Source organism: Clarias gariepinus, chromosome 1 (assembly GCF_024256425.1).
Source record: "Clarias gariepinus isolate MV-2021 ecotype Netherlands chromosome 1, CGAR_prim_01v2, whole genome shotgun sequence".
Taxonomy (NCBI): domain Eukaryota; kingdom Metazoa; phylum Chordata; class Actinopteri; order Siluriformes; family Clariidae; genus Clarias; species Clarias gariepinus.
In genome coordinates this window covers 19,785,001-19,806,995 of record NC_071100.1, presented here as the reverse complement: position 1 = coordinate 19,806,995, position 21,995 = coordinate 19,785,001, and the positions used below count along the sequence as shown (strand labels likewise).

The 21,995-nt window shown below is 36.9% G+C and overlaps 2 protein-coding genes across 2 annotated transcripts; one reads left to right on the top strand and one right to left on the bottom strand.

Annotated features, from left to right (window-relative positions):
* Positions 1-461: 461 nt before the first annotated feature.
* On the bottom strand, positions 462-10,448 carry LOC128520632 (Fc receptor-like protein 5). The gene is made up of 15 exons (XM_053494961.1): positions 10,421-10,448; positions 9,405-9,440; positions 9,008-9,256; positions 8,603-8,875; positions 5,807-6,073; positions 5,189-5,467; positions 4,753-5,028; positions 4,339-4,656; positions 3,716-3,982; positions 3,331-3,579; positions 2,421-2,528; positions 1,682-1,786; positions 953-1,030; positions 751-806; positions 462-533 (listed from the first exon to the last, which is right to left on the bottom strand). Exons 1-15 carry the CDS (start codon positions 10,446-10,448, stop codon positions 462-464), a joined length of 2,661 nt encoding a protein of 886 aa, XP_053350936.1.
* Positions 10,449-16,937: 6,489 nt separating this feature from the next.
* LOC128529880 (uncharacterized) lies at positions 16,938-19,043 on the top strand. Its single transcript, XM_053503457.1, has 4 exons — positions 16,938-17,039; positions 17,198-17,485; positions 18,274-18,531; positions 18,627-19,043. The coding sequence occupies exons 1-4, from the start codon at positions 16,985-16,987 to the stop codon at positions 18,806-18,808; spliced, it is 783 nt and encodes a 260-aa protein (XP_053359432.1). The 5' UTR covers positions 16,938-16,984; the 3' UTR covers positions 18,809-19,043.
* The last annotated feature ends 2,952 nt before the right edge of the window (positions 19,044-21,995 follow it).

Below are 21,995 nucleotides of genomic sequence, written 5' to 3'. Positions count from 1 at the left end.
TAACAAGTAACCTCTAATGACACTTGCTTTTGCTTTAAAGGCGTGCACACACACACATGTGGTCACAATGTTATAGTAAACAGTACAAGCATGCACGGATGTTGACTTTACGAGTGATGCACGCGAGCTGAGACTAAGCATGAGAGGCGATTACCCACAATCCCACAGCAAGGGAGAGAAAAGAATCATTGGCTCAGTTCTGATCACGTGATGCTCATAGATCAAAACGCATGCATACTACTCGAATATCAAGACCTTCCTCACAGTGGTTTTGGAGTTGCTCTGACCCTATCATCTAGACATCACAGTTTAACTCTTGTCAAAGTCATCCATATTCTTACACTTGCCCATTTATACTGCTTTAAACAGATTATTGTTAGTTTTTTTGTTAGATTATTGGCTGACTAATATACCCCATACAATAACAGGTGCCATTGTAACTAGATAAGTCAAGACTAGTTTCAATGGTTAAGCCATTTACAACAAGACTTGTTGCCACTATTGGGCTCTTGAACAAGACCCTTAACCCTCAACTGCTCAGATGTATAATGAGATAAATGCTGTTAAATGTAAATGATAAACCATCTTATGCAGTTCATCCATCAGTGGTTTTAACATAAAAATTCTCTGTTTAGAGAATATGTACATATGCATATTGTGAGTGTCATCAAACTGACATTTTTGGCAGTTTACAATTTGCTTTCACAATTATTTCAGTCAGAAGGTTGTTTAAATAGAACTTTGTCTTACCTGTGTGTTTATCTTTAGCTCTGAGTAAACAGTTTCAGATTCTGCATTCGTCTTTACTATGTGTAAATAAGAAACGCAAAATGAATGCACATAATCAGCTGAAAACAGGCCAAATTTTCAAACAGACATAAACTGCTTCTACATACAGATTTTATATACAGAATATACATACAGAGATTTTTTTTTACAATTTTTTTGGTACCTTGATATTTTCTTGCTTTTTTCTGTGGTTTAAGTTCAAGCTCAATGTAAGTCACATCAATAGATCCAGCATCATTGTCTGCAGTAACAAAAACACCTACAAATTTAATCTAAATCTAACTTTGTATAAAAACTGGTAGAAGTAGTTCTCATTCCTAAAATCTGAGAAAACCTGGCTTCATTAAAAGGATATTTTGATAATTAAATGCGAATTTTTAGAATAGTAGACGATTGAATGTACTGTAAATTGCATTTTTATATGAATTATGAAATAAATAAATAAATAAATAAAACATATATTAAAATGCTATGTTTATTTATAAAAAGCGCATTTTCTTCTTCATGATTTGTGAGTTAAGGGCCCAACTGGGTTCACCTGCACTATCATCAAATCACACAGTGCATTGTGTTAGTCACTACAGGACAGTCTATGTAGTGTATTTACTTTTATGTTTTAGTTAAAGAACAATACATAGCAAAGTACAGATAACGTTTATTAGCAAAAACATTAAAGAAATTAACCAAACATGCATTCATTCACTAATTGTATTATTTTATTTTAAAGTGTGTGTACACTTACTATAGTGAAAAATAAATAAATTAATTAATAAATAGTCAATTCGATTAAAATAATTACATTATGTGCATTTGCTTGTTGGCATGGACATCCTGTTATATTGAATAACTGTATATATAAGGAAGGGATTTATTATGTGACACAATGTCTGACCGGTCTTAAGTGCTGCTATTCCTGACTGCAAGTATTCAGCTCCTGTTTGACATAAGTTCCAGTCTGGTGCCTGATTGCTGTTATGCTGTATATCTCTGTCCTTTCCTCTATGAAAAAATAGAAATTTGTTACAAACTGTATAAACTTATCTTAAGAGCTCTAATACATTATTGTATATAAAGCTAAAAATGTACAGCAAAGTAAAGATTAATTACAACCTTCTAAATGTGTAAGAAACAATTAGTCTCATTTACGAGTTTGTTTTTATTAAATCCTGTTAGTTTGAAATAACAAATTGTGCATAAGGAGAGTCACTGATGTAACCAAATTATGAGAAAAATATCGGAATCCACAAAAGAATCGGTAAGAAATAGTATTTATAACCAAGTTGGATTACTAGTGAAAAGGTTAGTGCACTATAAAAAATAGTGTGTTCATTCACTGTTTAGTGAGTATCTTATATTTGTCTCTCATTCGTTTTGTGGTCATCACTAATTGAAAATCAGCTTTGTCATAAATGCCCTTGCTGATTGGAATTTATTAACATGCACCGACAAGTATGAAGAAAACCTGTAACACAAAATTCTGTAAATCTGGTGGAAATGTTTTTTTTGTTTATTTATATTTTTTAGTCATTGTTTTGGCCTACAAAAACATTGTGATTTTAAACTTGAACATTTTACGTATTTATAAAGTGGATAAGGTGACATTGCATTTAAATGAAAATTAATCATCAAACTTTTGTTGCACTTGTGCTTCCACACTAGGATCAGAAATAGGATAATAAACAGCAAGGTCAAACTGACTCCCACCGCCACAGCTACTATAACAATATTGAATCCAGAACCTGGGCAAAGGATGGCAGACGTAATTAAATGACCACAGCTTACAAATAATACTAACCTTAAAATTGATGCACATTTTAGTAATATACCATTTTGTCCAATTTGTTTGAATGGTTAATGAAATTGCCATGCAAAAAAATAGACTGTAGAAATCACAGATATGTTTAATAGTGAAAGTAAGAACAATTAAAAAATGCACATTGTGACAAAAACTAAACAGCTACGTGTCAATAAGAAAACCACTTCTTAGTGACACTTATAAAGGCATATTTTTTATAATACAAGGCTCTGGAGGCAATGCTATGATCTGCGGTTGCCTCAGTGGATCAGGTCTAGGCTCAGCAACGTTGGCAATGAAATGAAGTCAGCTGATGACCTGAATGTACTGAGTGACAAGGTATCACTTATTTGAATTTTCCCTAATGGCACAGGTGTATTCCAAGACTCAAATTGTGAAACAAGGGTTTTGGGAGCATGAGGAATCTTTTTGACACATGAACTGGCTACTGCACTGTACACAATGATCAAAGCCAGAGGCTGTTTTGGAGAATCTTTCCCAGCACTGTGTGTTTTCTGTAGGCGTTGGGCATTACGTTGAAATGGTTGAAAGATATTTAGTTTCCCAACAACTAGAAATGAAAAGGTTGTTGGCACACCATGACCTCCTGTGTCCACTTCCTTGTAAACCATGTTACAGCTATCAAATATCAGACTGCATTTTTGTATAGTATGAATATTAATAGTAATCACTGCAAATGTCATGTAACATTATATTCTTACAATTGGACACAAAATATTTCTCACCTCTGACTGAAACCCAGCTTTTGGGTGACTCTCCTCTCTCTGGGTGTGTACAGTGGTAGAAACCTTCATCTGACTTTGAGACACTACTGATGGTCATCTCTCCTGTAGTCTGCTTCTGGAGAACTGAACCATCTTTATAGAAATCAGCACCAGAGTCTGAGATCTTTGTGTTGTGATATAAACAGTGTAAAGTCAGAGGATTTCCCTCAGTTACAGGATGGACAGGACTCTCCAGGATCACATCACCATCTGTAGGAAAGAGAAAGCCACATGTATAGCAAGAATCATTCTAGTAAGAGGCACAAAGAGTAAATACTAGATAGATAAATATAGTCCGTGCCAAGAAAATGAGCATTAAACTAAAAACATTAAGTTGAAGACTCACTGTGCACTGTGATGTTGAGAGAATTACTGCGTCCTCCAGATTCAGACTGACACCAGTAAACTCCAGTGTGTGATGTAGAGAGGGAGCTGATGTTACATGTAGATCCTGAAACTGATGAACAATTGTACAGTGTCTCACTGTGTGTGTATCGTCTCACTGTCCATCCAGTAGAGTCTCTCTGGTCCTCACAGCTCAGTGAGAGAGAGTCAGCAGTAAAGTGTTGAGTTCTGCTGGGACTGATGATCAGAGACACTGGAGGAGATCCAACTGAAACACACACATTATTGTTCAGATCTTATCCTAAATCATGAAATAATAAAAACAGTATTATGATTTTCAGGTCAGTGTAAAATTTATTGAATGTGTAATGTGTAACATAAAAAATAACCCAAGATGATTACTTGTTTTTGAATAGACACTGTTACCTGGATAAAAATCTACTATTAGGTGCTCTTTCAGCTGTTTTACACATTAATTCCTAGGTAGTTTCAATATAAATATTAATTACACAACACATTAAACAACAGTAACATAAATGTACTATTTATCCAGTTGAGATTTAGACATGCATGCATATTTGCTATGCTCCATATACTGGAAACATTGTTGATGTATTTCCTCACCAGTGACAAACAGAGGCTGTGGTTCACTGTAGTGTGTGTGAAAGACTGGTTCTCCTCTCTCTGCTCTGCACATATAAACTCCTGTGTGATTCAGAGTAACAGGACTGAGAGTGTAGGAGCCTCCAGATCCTCTGCTGCTGTCTGAGAGGAGCGCTGTCCTGTACCTGAGGGAACCCTGACTGTCTCTGTAGGGAACATCTGTGTACCAGCTGAATGTCCAGCCTGTAGAGGAGTGTTTAACCTCACAGCTTAGAGTCACTGAGTCTCCTTCAGTCAGCCAGCTCAGTGGAGACACACTCACTACTGTCTCTGCTCTGTCTGATGGATAACAAATGTTTAAAATAAATACATAAAGTAATATAGAGGGGCACTTTTGTATAATTAATGACAAGATAAAATCGAAGTCATACACACCTGATACAGTGAGTGTAAGAGCATCACTGATCTCTGAGCTCTGAGAGTCACTGCTTCTCCTCCCTCTGCAGGTGTATTTACCCCCGTTATCATTTCTAACTGAGCTGAGGTTGTAATCCTCTGTTGTGTGTTCTGGGGAAACTGTGTTATTATTCTTATACCAGCTGTATGTCCACTCAGTGTCTCCTCCTCCCTGTATTTCACATCTGAGAGTCACGCTCTCTCCTCTGAACACATGATTATCAGGCTTTATGGTCACCACAGCTTTAGTACTCTCTATAGAAACATACTTTTGTTAGTAACCCATTAAATTTAAACACTTTAATAATATATATTATATACAGAAGTGATTAGTGATGATACAATGTCTGTATATTTAATAAAATCTTTTCCTAAAAAGTCTTTTAGGAAAAATTTTGCGACCTTGTTGACTCACCAGTAACATTTACCCAGAGTGCATCACTGTAGTGTGTGTAGTAGACTGGGTTTCCTCTTCCAGCTCTGCACCTGTACTGACCTCCATCAGAGACACTAACTGATCTGATGGTGTAGGAGTGTGTATCAGTCTCAGTCTCAGTCTCAGTGCTCTGTGTGTCTTTAATCCAGTAAAACGTCCAGCCATTAGACTGCAGGTTCAGTGTACAGGTCAGAGTCACTGAGTTTCCTGTCAGTGCAGCTCCGTTAGTGTCTGATGTGAGTTTAGGTTTACGTTTTTCTGTCATCATCATCACACACACACACACACACACACACACCATATGATATTTAGAGTTTACATGATGCTCTCAGTGTTTAATACACTCATCACTAGAGACAGATATTGACTGTTACTGATACACTGAAAATACTCTTGTTACAGTTTAATTATTAATAAACACATTCCACCCAAATAAAGTTATCAAATAAATAAAAGACATACCATTCATGTTAATTTACAGCAGCTCACATCATCGTTCAAAAATCCCACAACTTGATCACATCATGTGCAGCTCTAATCTACACCAGTACTGAGTGCTCAGGCATTAATGAGTACTGAAGAGATGATGACACTCACCTGATACAGTCAGTGTAACAGCATCACTGGTGTGTGAGGAGTGTGAGCCTCCTCTCTCTCTTCCTCTACAGGTGTATTTACCTGTGTGTGTCATTTCAGCACTACTGATTCTGTACTCCTGTTCACTACTGACACCAGAACCATCTTTATTCCAGCGGTAGTTCAAGTAAGAGATCTTTTTATCCTGTATATCACATCTGAGAGTGACGGTCTCTCCTCTGTACACCTGATTATCAGGATTGATGGACACCACAGGTTTTGGTCGCACTATCAAAAGAAAAAAAATCCTACAATAATCAATATGCTTTTCATTCATAATTATTATTAGTTTTTATAAATGTTAAGAGTTAAAATGATGTTGAAAAAATTAACATTACACATGTACGTAAATCTGAAAAATATAAGTACAGGTATAACCATTGCAAATACACCCTCATTCACGCTCAACAGATTCTAGGTGTCATCAGTTGGGATTGTGTCAGAGGTATTTTAAGTAAAGTTTATTCAGCTTTGTTAACTGAGGTGATTGATTAGGATTTTGTGTTGTGAGCTTTAAAATCTTTAAAAAGTCAGGGAATGTTTATGAAAGTAGGGACTCATCTGAAAATTCTCATTTTCTTTGGTTAGAGCAATAATAACAACAACAACAACAACAACAATAATAATAATAAATATCAGAACTGTTAAAACGTGCATAGAAAAGGACACAAGAGGATGGTAAGAGCTGCAAAACATCTCCAAGGGTCCCTGTTGGTGAATTACAAGAACAAATACACTTTTGGGGTCACCAAGTCTCTAAATCACCCTCAGACACCAGGGGTCCGTTCTTCGTACGTCGCTTGACACATCCGAGATGATCTAAGATGAGATCATCGTGCTAATTACGATCCGGCTAAGTTGGTTCTTCGAGCTCACCTGTTGTCGATGATTAGTATATCTAGATTGAGTTGTCTAGGATTATTGCGCGCTCGTGCGTTGGTTTAAAAGGCGATATGCATCGACAGTAGAAACACTGATCACAAGCCCTTTGATTGGTTGACGAAATGGAAAAAGAGCGGCTCAACTTTTTTTTGTAACACCTGTTATATGCTGAAATGCCCCTCTGCCATGGATTGCCCCCCCCAACATAATCGCTATCAAATATTATATTAGAACATAAATTCATAGGTTAATGGTTTACAAATTACAAATTACATGAGACAATAAAATAAAATAAGCAATATGAAAATAAATATGTCGTATATGAAAAAATAAAAATATTATGTATACTTTTATATTGTTTATTTTATAATAAAATTAGTTTTCGTCCAATTCATCATTATAAAAGATTAATTTTTAACATATTGTAGCGTTTTTACGCCTGAAGAAATGCTGGAGAGACGAGCGAGCTTATTTGCTGCCCAATGCAATGGCTGGGAGTACTTTATTTAGCATACAGCCTGGAAGGCATGAGCAGCACCTTCACTCAGGAGCCTACATCTAATTCAGCATTAGCCTGAACTAGAGCACATTTCACACGTCACACACCTCAACACACACACAACAGGGCCGAAGTCACTAACCCAAACACCTTTCCCCATCATGGTGAACACACCGACATTCCCGCAAAGCATGCTGGTCGTCGGCCGCCGCCCCGCCCACGCCACAATATATAAATATTTATTAGCATATTTTTATGACAAACCCCTGAAAAATAAATGTTACAAAAAAAACATTATACAAGAATTTGTATTAATGGTCTCGACGGCTGTCTCATGCCTAGGGTTTATTATAATAGTAATATCATATTTGATAATACTAAACCTATGAATTTATGTTCATATATAATATTTGATAGCGATTGTGTGTGTGTGTGTGTGTGTGTGAGTGGGGGGGAGTCCATGGCAGGGGGCATATACTTTTCTTTTTCCACGTGAGTCAGTCGTGCTCTTTAACCAATCAGATGTGACCTCGCCATTTCAACCAATCATAACCCGCCAGGAGCGCAGGCTAAATCCTGTTTACATGAAATAAACCTGCTCCCGAGCAGGTTCAAGCTTACGGATATGTTGCTATGACAACAAATGCTAGAAGCGCTTCGAAGAACGAAACAATCCAAGATCAGGACAAATCCACAACAATCAAATCCAGCTAACTGAGTTAGCGACGTACGAAGAACGGACCCCAGCTATAGGTTAACTGGAAAATAAAGCCTTTTTCTGTCAGTCATGTACAATTACCACCTTTGATCGAACTGTGTTCTTTGGTCTGATAACGCAAAAATGAAGCTTTTTGGGCATTCAACACTCAATGTGAGTTTGGAACAAAAAGAAGGATGGCTACAATGAAAAGGAACTTAGCCCAAATGTAAAGAACAGTGGAGGATCTGTGATGTTTCGGGACTGCTTTACCTCCAAATAACATTAAAACCTTATTATGGTACATGACATCATTGCCTCCATGAAATATTTGAAATCAAAATATGGAACTCTGTGTGAGAAAACTAAAACTGAAAACCTGTTGTGTGAGCTGAAAAGAAGAGTCCCTAAGAGAATGACCTAGGATAATCTAGAGATTGTCTATTAAGAAAAATGGTCTCAGATGAATTGCTCTGTATTCCCCAACATGTAAAAATTGGCTAAATATTTATGGAGCTGACTGTACTGTACACTCTACATGTCTATATTTATTGCTCTGTTTAATAGTATACATTTTGGATGCAGTAAATTACAAGACACATGATAAAACACGTTTAGTCTTCTGATGCACACACACACACACACACACACACACACACACACACACACACACACACACCTGACACAGTGAGTGTAACAGCGTTGCTGGCCTCTGAAGTCTGAGAGTCATATTTTCTCCATCCACGGCAGGTGTAACTACCACTGGAAGATTTTACAGCACTGAATGAATATTTCCTGTTCACACTGTAGGAGGAAAGTTGAACACCATCTTTATACCAGTTGTACGTCCACTCAGTGTCTGCATGTCCTGGTATTTCACATGTGAAAGTTACTTTCTCTCCACTGAATATCTGTCCATCAGGCTGCAGAGTCAGAACGGCTTTTGGTCTCTCTGTACAGTTACACCAAATACATCAAATCAGTCACACACACCCTTCTCTGACCGTTTGGTATTTGATCAGTGTGTTTTGTAATGATGATGTGTATTAGTGCATGTTACAGGGGTGTAAGATCAGACATGTACCTATCACTGAGAGAGCCACTTCATTACTCCATGGTGTTTGTTGTCCATATGAAAACCCATAACATTTGTATTTGTGACTCTGATTTACTTTTATAATGTAGGTATTTTCAGTACAGCTGTGAACTTTATCACCATCTTCGTACCAGTTGTACGGTCCACTTCCTGCTAAAATATAACATGTGAGTGTAACCGTCTCTCCACTGAATATTTGTGGTGAATTCGGCTGCACAGACAGAACTGGTATAGACTCTGCAGAAAAAGTTAAAAAGCAAACGCATACCATGTCAGTGTAAATCTCTTACATTCTGCATGTCAATCCACAAACACAATAATAAGAATAAGAATAATAATCCATCATACACATCATAGGCAATAAAAAAATTATACTTTAAATCACCTTCAGCTTGTCCAACACTGATAAGTAAAATAAGCACTAAAAAGAGAAGAAGAACAGAGAATATGACACTGACTAGTTTTATTACTCTAATACACCAATGAGAACAAAATCATACTGCAAATAATACTTTTTTTGTTTCACTTCAGCTATAAAAAATGCAATACACTATTTGCTTTAATAATGAAAGATATTCAGAGAAAAAAAAAGTTTCACTCTGGTGACTGTGCTGCTTATTACAGTCATGCATAATTTGATCTTCTAATCCTAATATACAATATGCAATATATACACCCAGTCATATTTAAGAAAAACCTGATCTTAATGGTACATGCAAACTAATAAACACACACAGCCTAGGATTGCGCAACATACTAAAAAACAAAAATTGTCATAGAAACGTCTGTAACAATGACTGCTGAATGTCCAAAAAATTATAAAGTTCTTCTAGAAAGTAAACCACAAACCATCTTGTTTAATTAGCTTTCTAAAAAAAAATTATATTTAATGGTACTATAAAAACAATTTTGTTATAAAAGTGTGATCGGTACAAAGCACAAAGTGGATTCACTGTGCTAAAGTCTTGAGCCACCTTTTATTACTTCATATTTTGGCAAGTTTTGGCTTTCATTTTCAATCCAGTACCTGTTACTGTACATTAGGCAGAATGTTTGTTAAATAACAGCACTTTGTGAACATTAGCAGAATTGAACATCTCAGATTGACATGAGACATAAATATATGATTAATAATCCCACTAACCAGAGAGCATGACCACATTTAAATAGTGACACAGACTATACCATTCATTACACACACACACACACACACACACACACACACACACACATTTTACTTGTGGGGACATCACCTATAATTCCTAATTATTAACATTTTTTAATATAAACATAACATCTATTTTTAACCTATTAAGTAACTAAATTGAAAGTCCTACAAAATGTGTGTTAAACTCTTCACAGAGTACAACCGCAATGCAAGACTCAAAAAACATTACTCACAGATCATACAGAGTGGACAGAGCTCCATCCTTATCACAGTGATGACTGTCTCATCAGAGGTCTGAGTTAAAGCAACTTCCTATGTTCTTACACACAGAGAGAACGAAAAAAAGGATTTCCATTGTGATGCAAGTTGGTCAGGTGCTGTTTTATGTAAATAAGCCCTCAATGCCCCAGAAATTCTTACAATGAATTTGCAGAACATAACCTTATTCAATATCTGTTTTTTTGTACTTTCTCTGGTACTCCACTGAGATTAATAATTGAAATAAAGAATAAATAGATCTTTTTCATTAATGTATATAATTTAATTAAGTAAGCCACCTAAATAGAAGTTAGAAAAAGCCCACATTTGGGGTTAGTGCATTCTCTCTCTCTCTCTCTCTCTCTCTCTCTCTCTCTCTGTATATGGCGTTCCGCAGGGTTCAGTTTTAGGTCCACTGCTTTTTTTCCCTTTACATGCTTCCTCTGGGCAACATAATCCGTAAGCATGGTATTAGTTTTCATTGTTACAGTATGCTGACGATACACAGTTATATGTCTTAGCAAAACCTGATGAGAAAAAACAGCTTACTAAAATTGAGCAATGTGTGCAGGACATAAGAAATTGGATGCTAATTAACTTCCTTCTGCTAAATCCGGATAAGACAGAAGTTCTAGTCATAGGACCGCATACAGCTAGGAGTAAAATTTTAGATCACACCGTAACTTTAGATGGCCTTTCTGTTCCATCAAATGCAACAGTGAAAGACCTTGGTGTGATTATTGATTCCAGCCTTTCATTTGAAGCACCTGTAGATAATATTACCAGGATAGCATTCTTTCACCTCAGAAATATTGCCAGAATAAGAAATTTATTGTCGCTAAACGACGCAGAAAAACTAGTTCATGCTTTTATCACCTCTAGGTTGGACTATTGTAATGCCTTACTCTCTGGTTGTTCAGCTAGATGCATAAATAAGCTTCAGCTAGTCCAGAATGCAGCAGCGAGAGTCCTCACCAGAACCAGAAGATATGAGCACATCACCCCTATCTTATCTTCACTCCATTGGCTCCCTGTGAAATTTCGCATTGATTTTAAAATACTACTCTTGACATATAAAGCATTAAATGGTCTCGCGCTGCAGTACCTGAGCGAACTGCTAGTGTCTTACGATCCGCCACGCCTACTTCGATCAAAGGATGCAGGCTGCTTGTCAGTACCGCGTATTATGAAAAATACAGCTGGGGGCAGAGCTTTTTCTTACAAAGCCCCAAAGTTATGGAATAGTCTTCCAAATAGTGTTCGGGACTCAGACACAGTCTCAGTGTTTAAGTCCAGGCTAAAAACCTATTTATTTAGCCAAGCATTTTTATAAATAGATTTGCCATAGGTAAAGGAGCAGATCTGGGGGACTCATGGACGTAGAGTATTATTGTGAACTGGTATGTTTGGATGCTGTCTTCCTCACTCTCATTGATCACTCAGGTTTGCTGACGGTGAGGTGATTGTTTGCTTTACATGTCAGGAAGCCCTCATGTTTGTGTTTCCTTCTGGCTCTCCCTTTTAGTTATGCTGTCATAGTTAGTCCTGCCGGAGTCTCTGCTTGCACTCTACAGTTAATATACATTCACATTATACATTGTGTGACTGTGACCATACCTAACTGCCATCTCTCCTCTTCTTCTCTTTCCCCCCCCCCCTTTCTTTTTCCTCTCTCCTCCTGTCTCCCCCTTTCACTCTTTCTCTCTCTCTCTGTCGAGCTACACATGTCGTTCCTGAGCTGCCAGTAACCACTTACTATGCCCAAACAAAAGTCGTGACCCATGTACTTACATTGAAAGAGAATATGATTAAAGTCATTCAACAATAGAACAATTTGCACTATTGTAGACTTAACATGTAAGCTTAAAATTACATGATTTTAATAATAATAGGTTGTGATCTAAAGTGGGCCGGTCTGAGGCATGAAACTCCAGGGCTGAAAATGAGTCCCACTCCGGCCCTGGTAACAAGGCATGATGGATCCATGTTCTCATTCGGTTTACGCCAAATTCTGACTCTACCATTTGAATGTCTCAACAGAAATCGAGACTCATCAGACCAGGCAACATTTTTCTAATCTTCAACTGTCCAATTTGCTGCATACCTTGTTTGTAACGAGTGGTTATTTCAGTCAAAGTTGCTCTTTTATCAGCTTGAATCAGTTGGCCCATTCTCCTCTGACCTCTAGCATCAACAAGGCATTTTCGCCCACAGGACTGCCGCAGATTGTGAAATACTCAGACCGGCCCGTCTGGCACCAACAACCATGCCATGCTCAAAATTGCTTAAATCACCTTTCTTTCCCATTCTGACATTCAGTTTGACCAGGACCACACCCCTAAATGCCAGGGGGTAGCTCAGTGGTTAAGGCATTGCACTACAGTTCGGAAGGTCCTAGGTTCAAACCCCACAACCACCAAGTTGCCACTGTTGGGCCCTTGAGCAAGGCCCTTAACCCTCACCTGCTCAGGTGTGTGATGAGATAAAAATGTAAGTCGCTCTGGATAAGAGCGTCTGCCAAATGCCTAAATGTAATGTAATGTAAATGCATTGAAGCAACTGACATGTGATTGGTTGATTAGATAATTGCATTAATGAGAAATTGAACAGGTGTTTAATCCTTTAGGTGAGTGTATATACACTGTATATATAAAGCACTGCACATGCTGTCACAAAATCTTATAAAGCTGGGAAAAAGAGCTTCTGATGTCTTTTTATCATGGCCAGCGTTGACCTTTTTTGGTGGTTTGTGTTACATTGGCCACTTTGCTACCCACTATGCCACAATGACAACATATGACACATCTCAATATCAACTGTTCAAAGGAGATTATTGCATATTTTGTATGCCTTTAGCATTGTTTTACAATCTAGAAAAAAAAAATCAGGAAAGACCATGAAATTTAAGGGTGTCTCCAAACATTTGACTGGTAGTGTAACATACAGTACATACATACATACATACATGCATACATTACACAAATACATATTGTACATATACATGCATACCTGCATTGCCCAGCCAAAAAAGTCACATACTCTAAAATTTTGTTGGACCACTTTGATTAAAGCCATGGTATCATTTTAATAAGCTTTGGCAATGTCATTTATTTGTATTCAGAGTTGCATTAATTTCTCTCCAAGATCTTGTATGATGGGAGAATCAGACCACTGCATGAAGTCTTCTCCACCACATCGTGAGGATTTTCAATGTGGTTAAGGTCTGGACTCTGTGGTGGCCAATCCATTTGTGAAAATACCTGAACCACTGTGATGATTTAAATCTAATGAATAAAGTTGAGCAATGTGTGAAGCCTGAAGAGACTGGATGCTAATAAACCTCCTTCTGTTTAATCTTGACAAGACAAAAGTCATGGTACTAAAACCGCATGTTGCAGGAAGTAAGCTTCCTGATCACACAGTAACAGGCGCAGAAAAGATCTTGGTGTGATTATAGATTCCAATCTTTCATTTTATTCATTAGATTTAAATTTTCACAGATAATATTAACAGGATAAAATTCTTTTATCTCAGAAATATTGCTAAGATAAAGAATATATTGTCATTAAATCATAGAGAAAAAATAGGTCATGATTTTATCACCTCTAGATTGGATTATTGTAATGTCTTACTGTCTGGATGTTCAACTAAGTGCATAAATATTAGTCTAGAATGAAGCAGCGAAAGTCCAGTGGAATCATTTGATATTACTCCTATACTGCTATCATCCTATAAAGCACTAAATAGTCTTGTGCCACAGTACCTGAGTGAACTGCTAGTGTCTTACAATCCGCCACACCCACTTTGATGAAAGGGTGCTGGCTGCTCGTCAGCGGAATTACACATGACACTCCAGAGCTGCCAGTAATACAGTCCCCACCCGTACCTGTCTGACTCATCCTGGTGTCCTATTTCTTGTTTAAGATCGTGTTGTACTTTGCCATGAGGGAGGAAAAAAACATTGATGGAAAAACATGGTCATTCCAGGTTCCAGAAAAAAAGGAGGCTGACAATGCATTGTAAACAGAAGACTTTGTTAAAATGTGTCTTAAACAATGTTCAATCAGACTATCATAGAAAAATGTCTTACATTAGGCCAGTCTAGGGCTGTCTTAATGGTCACTGAGTGGAACCGTCCTCAGTTACTACACCCATACCAGGCAGACTATATGGAGCCATTGTATGATGCTGTTTTGTATGCAGCAAAACTCAAAACTCTTTTTTATTGATCTAATTTTCTAACACATTGATTGATATTGATATTTTATAACACACACACACTATTTTATAAAATAGAGTGTATCACTACGTATGCCCAAAATACCGTCCAAGAAGAACACATTTTGTATATAAAGTAGTAAAATAATGATCCATTCCTCCATGCGTACTGCTCTGATCATAACAATGTAAACAGTGAGTGTAAGCAGCATTGTGACCATCTTCCTTTTGATACTGTTGATTATAAATGTCTTCAGTATTTTTATTCTCAGATGGAAGGAGTATTTTAAGGAGTTGATGAATGAGGAAAACGAAAGAGAACAAAGAGTAGAAGAGGTGACTGTTGTGGAACAGGAAGTAGCAAATATTGGTAGAAGTGAGGTGAGAAGGGCGTTGAAGAGGATGAAGAGTGGAAAGGCTGTTGGTCCTGATGACATACCTGTGGAGGTATGGAAGTGCTTAGGAGAGGTGGCAGTAGAGTTTTTGACAAGTTTGTTTAACAAGATCTTGGAGAGTGAGAGGATTCCAGAGGAATGGAGGAGAAGTGTATTAGTGCCAATTTTTAAGAACAAGGGAGATGTGCAAAGCTGTGGCAATTATAGAGGTATAAAGCTAATGAGCCAGACAATGAAGCTGTGGGAAAGAGTAGTGGAAGCTAGGTTAAGGGCAGAGGTGAGCATTTGTGAGCAGCAATATGGTTTTATGCCTAGAAAGAGTACATCAGATGCAGTATTTGCTTTGAGGATGCTGGCGGAAAAGTACAGAGAAGGTAACAGGGAGTTGCATTGTGTCTTTTTAGATTTAGAGAAAGCGTATGACAGGGTGCCAAGAGAGGAGCTGTGGTATTGTATGAGGAAGTCTGGAGTGGCAGAGAAGTATGTTAGAGTGGTGCGGGACATGTATGAGAGCTGTAAGACAGTGGTAAGGTGTGCTGTAGGTGTGACAGAAGAGTTCAAGGTGGAGGTGGGTCTGCATCAAGGATCAGCTCTAAGCCCCTTTTTGTTTGCTCTGGTGATGGACAGGATGACAGATGAGGTAAGACAGGAGTCCCCATGGACTATGATGTTTGCAGATCACATTGTGCTCTGTAGCGAGAGCAGGGAACAGGTGGAGGAAAATTTGGAGAGGTGGAGGTATGCTCTGGAAAGCAGAGGAATGAAGGTTAGCCGCAGCAATACATGTGTGTAAATGAGAGGGACCCAGGAGGATCGGTGAGGCTACAGGGAGCAGAGGTAAAAAAGGTGCAGGATTTTAAGTACTTGGGGTCAACGGTCCAGAACAAGGGAGAGTGTGGAAAGGAGGTGAAGAGGCGGGTACAGGCAGGTTGGAATGGGTGGAGAAAAGTGTCAGGTGTGTTGTGCTATAAAAGAGTATCAGCGAGAATGAAAGGAAAGGTGTACAGGACAGTGGTGAGACCAGCAATGCTCTACGGCTTAGAGACAGTGGCGCTGAAGAAAAGACAGGAGGCAGAGTTGGAGGTAGCAGAGCTGAAGATGTTGAGGTTCTCTTTGGGAGTGACAAGGATGGATAGGATTAAGAATGAGTTTATCAGAGGGACAACCCACGGTAGATGTTTTGGAGATAAAGTCAGAGAGGCCAGATTGAGGTGGTTTGGGCATGTTCAGAGGAGAGATTGTGAATATATCGGTAGAAGGATGCTGAGGTTGGAACTGCCAGGCAGGAGGTCTAGAGGAAGACCAAAGAGGAGATTTATGGATGCAGTGAGAGAGGACATGAAGTTAGTTGGTGTGAGAAAAGAGGATGCAGAGGATAGAGTTAGATGGAGGCAGATGATTCGCTGTGGTGACCCCTGAAAGGGAACAGCTGAAAGACAAAGAAGAAGAAGAATGTTGCTCTTTGGCTCAACCTGAAATGGTTGAACACTTTTGTCTTGATCCATTTAGGAGAACTGGTCTGACTATTTGACTATTTGGACAATGGCAATACTGAACATCACTACCTACACTGAATTGCAATGTAAACAACAATGGTGACCTACTAATGGGAAGATTTTAAACATATATATATATTTTTTTATACTAAACAATTTATATTTTGGGTGTGTGCATATACTGTTATGTACCACAGGTTGGTGATAATTCAGTAAGTTGAGTCTTTACAAGCAGGGCTCCTTAAAAACTTTCAGTACATTAGCCTTATTGAAGGTTTTTAAACATCTGTAAGGGTGTTGCCACCAGAGGGGGCATTCTCTTTCTGTCTCTCACATTTTTGTATTTTTTTTTTTCCTTTACGCACTCTGTTCACAACCACAAACCTGTTTTGCAGTGCAGCTGCTTAATCTTTCAAACACCTTTCCTGTCATGATGCGGAGCCTTCTACATGTAGTCATGTTGATCATCCTGAATTTCCCAGCAGGTTGGTTGTTTATTGCTATCATTGAACCACAATCATCACTCAAAGAAACATTTACTCTTTTTAAAATAGCTACTGATTTTTTTTTTCGTTTTTTTTTAATACACATTTACATGGTCTGTGTTTCAAATCTTTACATTGACTTCTTTTTTCATCCTCAGACTGTGAAGCTCGAGGCCATGTGGTTTACAAGTCAGTGGGAGACAAAGCTCATCTCACATTGAAAGAAAACTGGAATATAACATCAGTTAAATGGAGAAAGGATCTCAGACTGATTGCAACTGTAGAAAACAAAAAGCCAGATACAAAAGATCAAGAAAAATTTCATTTACACATTTCTGACAACTCCTTGATTATCCATAATTTGACGGTGAATGACTCCGGAGATTATGTAGCTCAGACTGGACAATGGGAAGAAGAAGTAATAAAATACAAACTAATTGTACAGGGTAAGTTATACATGATATATGATTTAGATGTCAGAAATTACACATAAAGTGGTATACAGTTTTAGGAAAATAAACAAACAGATTTGGCCTGTCAGAAAGTGAGATGATTATTTATCGACTACTGCACATTATCAAAAGTTTAATTTAATTTCTTTATTTGAAACAAGATTATGTATGCTATATTGAAAACAACAACAACTCAACATAAAGTGGTGTGAGACAATGTAGAAGAAGTAAAGTTGATGCTTGCACCCTAAAGTTTATTAGTTTCCAATAAAAAAAATCTAAATGTTTCATACCTCACATACCACAGTTTTAGTTAGCAACTAAAACTGTTTGCAAATAATCTGTATTTTATTTCTGAATGACATTTGACTTGCAGTTAGACTGAAAACTGTAGAATCTAATTAAGTTCTTTTTTTATAATTATTATGTACTGTAACAACAACTATGGCACTGATTCCTTCAGCAAGAAACAAAGCACAAAATCGTTTGAGCTGAAGATTCTCCAGTGGCAAAAAAAACAGTACAAAGTACTCACACAAGTACTCATACTCCATCCATAAATATTACATATAACAATGAATTCAAAATCCAGCAAATGAGTTCAAATTCCAGCACAGCCAAGCTGCCACTGAACATTTGAACATAGACCCTTTAACATAACTGTTCAGCTGTATAAATGAGATAAAAGTAAGTTGCTCTGTCTAAGGGCTTGTAAGGCCAAAAATGATAAATATACAGAAATACTGTATATTTTAATATGTTTTCTTTGTGGTGTTTCCCAGAGGCTGTCTCAAAACCAACAATCAATGCCGATCTTGATCATCAGTTAAACTCCTCGTCTGTTTGTCACATCTTGGTAAAATGTTCTGCTGATGGCGAGTCAGTGACGTATGACTGTAATCACCAGCACTGCACTAGGACAAACGCCACACTGACCAGAGTAAGCATGACTATCAACTATACAGATGATGGGGTGTTGGAATGTACAGCCAGCAACCATGTGAGCACAAAACGGACATCAATACCCATAAATAACACATGTAAGTGATTAGTACATATAACAAACATAACACTTTAATGTGTACTTTATACTCAATTATATATAACAAATGTGCATTGTTTCTCTGGCTCACAGGTTCAGAAGAACAACCGGTACCCGGCACGACAACAAAATACAATTTGATTTTAATAATCATAATAAGCTGCACACTGGTGTTTGGTGTCCTGATGATCTGTGTTAACAGTTTTAATGATGTCAGAAAGAAAAAATTGGTAAATACATCAGTACTCCCACATGCGCAAGCCATACTCCATTAACATGCATTATTTCCATTACCTGTTAAATAATTTCTTATGTGGTTAGAATAAAGGAACATATGAAGAAGATAGGGGTGTTTGCACTCTTTACACAGAGGTGGGAAAACCACTAAGAGTTGAGAATCTAGCAGACAGCAGCACTACACAAAATGCAACAACAACAGTTTATGATGTTCCTTCGAAATGTGTAAGATACAATCATATTGCTTTTTTAAAAATAAAGTACAATATATGCATAATATTTTTCAGTTTGTTTAAACTGCTGATGCCCTGTTGTTTCATTAGTTGCAAAGACATTTGCGCTAAATAGAAAAACCAACACACACACACACACACACACACACACACACACACACACACACACACACACACACACACACCCACACACACACACACACACACACACACACATTTGAGTTACATTACTTACACGACTATAAGCTTTCAGAAACCACCAAAGTTTATTTCCATCTTATCGTGGCTGCCATCTTGTTTATTTGTACAATAATTTCACAATTCAACACTATAATCCACAGGATTCATTTCTGTACTTTGGTTTGACCTGCAGTAATCCTAAACTCCAGTTGTGAAGGGCCAGGGTCCAGCACAGGTTGTAATTTACTCACACGTACTGTAAACACACCCATTGAAGCTACTGTAGTACCTAAGAAATTATTTCAATCAGCTGTGTTTGAGAAGAAAAATCACCAAACTGTGCTGGACAACTGCCCTCCCAGCCTGGAGGTGAAAATCACTGCTCTAATGTAAGACAAACTTATCGTATTCTGTAACAGGAAAAGCTGTAGGTGCATGACATATAGACACATAGACGCGTATAATCAGAGACACACTTTGTACACAATGGCTGAGGAAAATCTTGCAGCAAGTTTTCATGCTGATTTGTTTAGCTGCCAACTAAAAATATAAAAACAGTGAAACTTAAAATCAGTGAATTTCAGAACATAGTAAAAAGGAGTGTAACAAAAATGTTCCTAGAGCCTAGTTAGCTCACAAGCTTGAAAGTCAAAAGGTTATACTTTGGAGTCTTAAAAAAAATAATAATAATCATGTGATAATGTGATACAGCTAAGCTCCACCTTCCTGCACTGATGTCACACCACATGGCAACCACATTGCCAAATATATTGTCACCAATCACAATTTTTTTTTACATTTTACCAATCACAATTTTTTTTACCAGTTTACATTCAGATTTCGAATTAATAAATAAGACAGCCATGTTCTCTGTGTAAAAAAAATGTTACACAGATACATCATACTTTTGAAAAATGAACACATGTCAGCACATCAAAATGTGTGGCAAAGACTCTTTAATATAATGTGGAATATCAGGATGATTTAGAAATTAATTATTAAATAACATTTTTATACCAAAATTATTTCAAAAAGTGAAGTGATTTCTAAAAGCAAAAGAAAAAGTGCTGTCACATACAGGGGAGCTAGAGGATAGGGTAAAGTTGGCTAGGGGGTGAGTATTAGCAGCTAACCAACCTGTAAAAAAAAAGGGAAAAAAATTACCCCTACCCAAACTAAATGAATTAAATGTCTTCATATTAACAGTTTAAATTTTTAAAAATTAACAGTTAACTGGTTCACCAGAATCTTCCTAAAGCTGATCAACTAGCTCAAACAGCTCTCTACAGCTTTATTTATGCTGTGTATTGTCTCTAGTCTTCACACATTCAGATGTAGTGTGAAAGCTGTGTACTTTCCATCTACCCCCTTTTTTTTTTTAAAGTAACCCACCAACTTCCTCTCCTGCAAACTGTGACTGTTAGACAACAATCATCTCAAACAAATATAGACTGGGATTCACACTGAGCAGTTATTTTGTTATTATTTTTTACAATTAAGTAAGTTGTCTAGCATAATTAACATGTCTGTCTGAGGTTATGTCACATACACATATAAAAAATAAATCCCTGAATTATTAATAAACCTTTAATTATTATTAATGTAAGTATACTTCACAAAGATGGCGTTTCCATGGGGCTCTTTTATCTGCATCTGTCTTTATCTTAAGTGTTAGAATTCTTGTGATCCGGCATCTAGGTGCTGGAAGTTGAAGTTCTTGGTTGGGGTATTTCTCAGTCTGACATTTACACAAATAATCAGGCCCAAAGCTATCATTACTAAAATTTATTTTTGGGAACAGGTTCACACGCACTTTAAGTGATAAGTAGATTTTAAGAAAAAAACAACAACAACAAAAAAAAAACACTGGCACTAATGTAAATTTAATTGATTTAATAAAATGATTTTCTACATTCAGAAAATAAAGGATTTGTTTGTTTAATAGCAAGATTTTTATGCAGTCTGATAGATACAGGATTTATTAAATATTTCATTATATATTTTTTTAGTTTTTCATTTATTTTTTAAATGTTCTCTGTTCAGCTTTAGTCATATTTTGGTTAAAACAGAGCTGTCTATGTATACTGCAATTATTTGATAGTGAAAAAGGAAAAACAGCAGCTCATCAAATCAAAGTAGCCAAATACAGATATGGCAAAATATATGCATATTTTAAAAGTACTATTTGCTCACTCTAAACCTCAAAACAGCCTATAACAGAATGCCTACAAAAAAAGCCATAATAATAATAATAATAATAATAATAATAATCCAAGATTTAACAGTATATAAATGAAACAAATAAAAAATATAATTAAAACAACTGGTTCTGAAGTACACAAACATTACAGACATATTTACTGCACGCATTGTGGACCTATTTGTTATTAAATAACCATTAACATATATGTTTTGTTATTTGTGCCAGTTGTTTCAGAAACCTTAAATCTGTGATTGCTAAAATTCACACTTCTCTCTATAGTTTTAACTGTATTTATCTGCCATGTACATTAACTATTTGCCTGTAATTTTATGTCGTATTGTGTGTATTGTGTGTTAAATATTGTACTTAAATGTATAAATGTTACATTTACAGAAAAAATCTATGATAAAGACAGAAATTACAAAAAGTTATTTTGCTAAACAACCACTCCCAATAGTGAACTAAGTAACCAATAAAATAAATCTGTGATGATGCAGGTCTCGCGAGGGACAGAGCCTCGAAAAAACATCTTGCACTGTTCTGAACAGGGGGTAGACCCGCGGTCATCTAGACGCACGGTTGCCAGGCAACAACAACAGAAGCCAATCA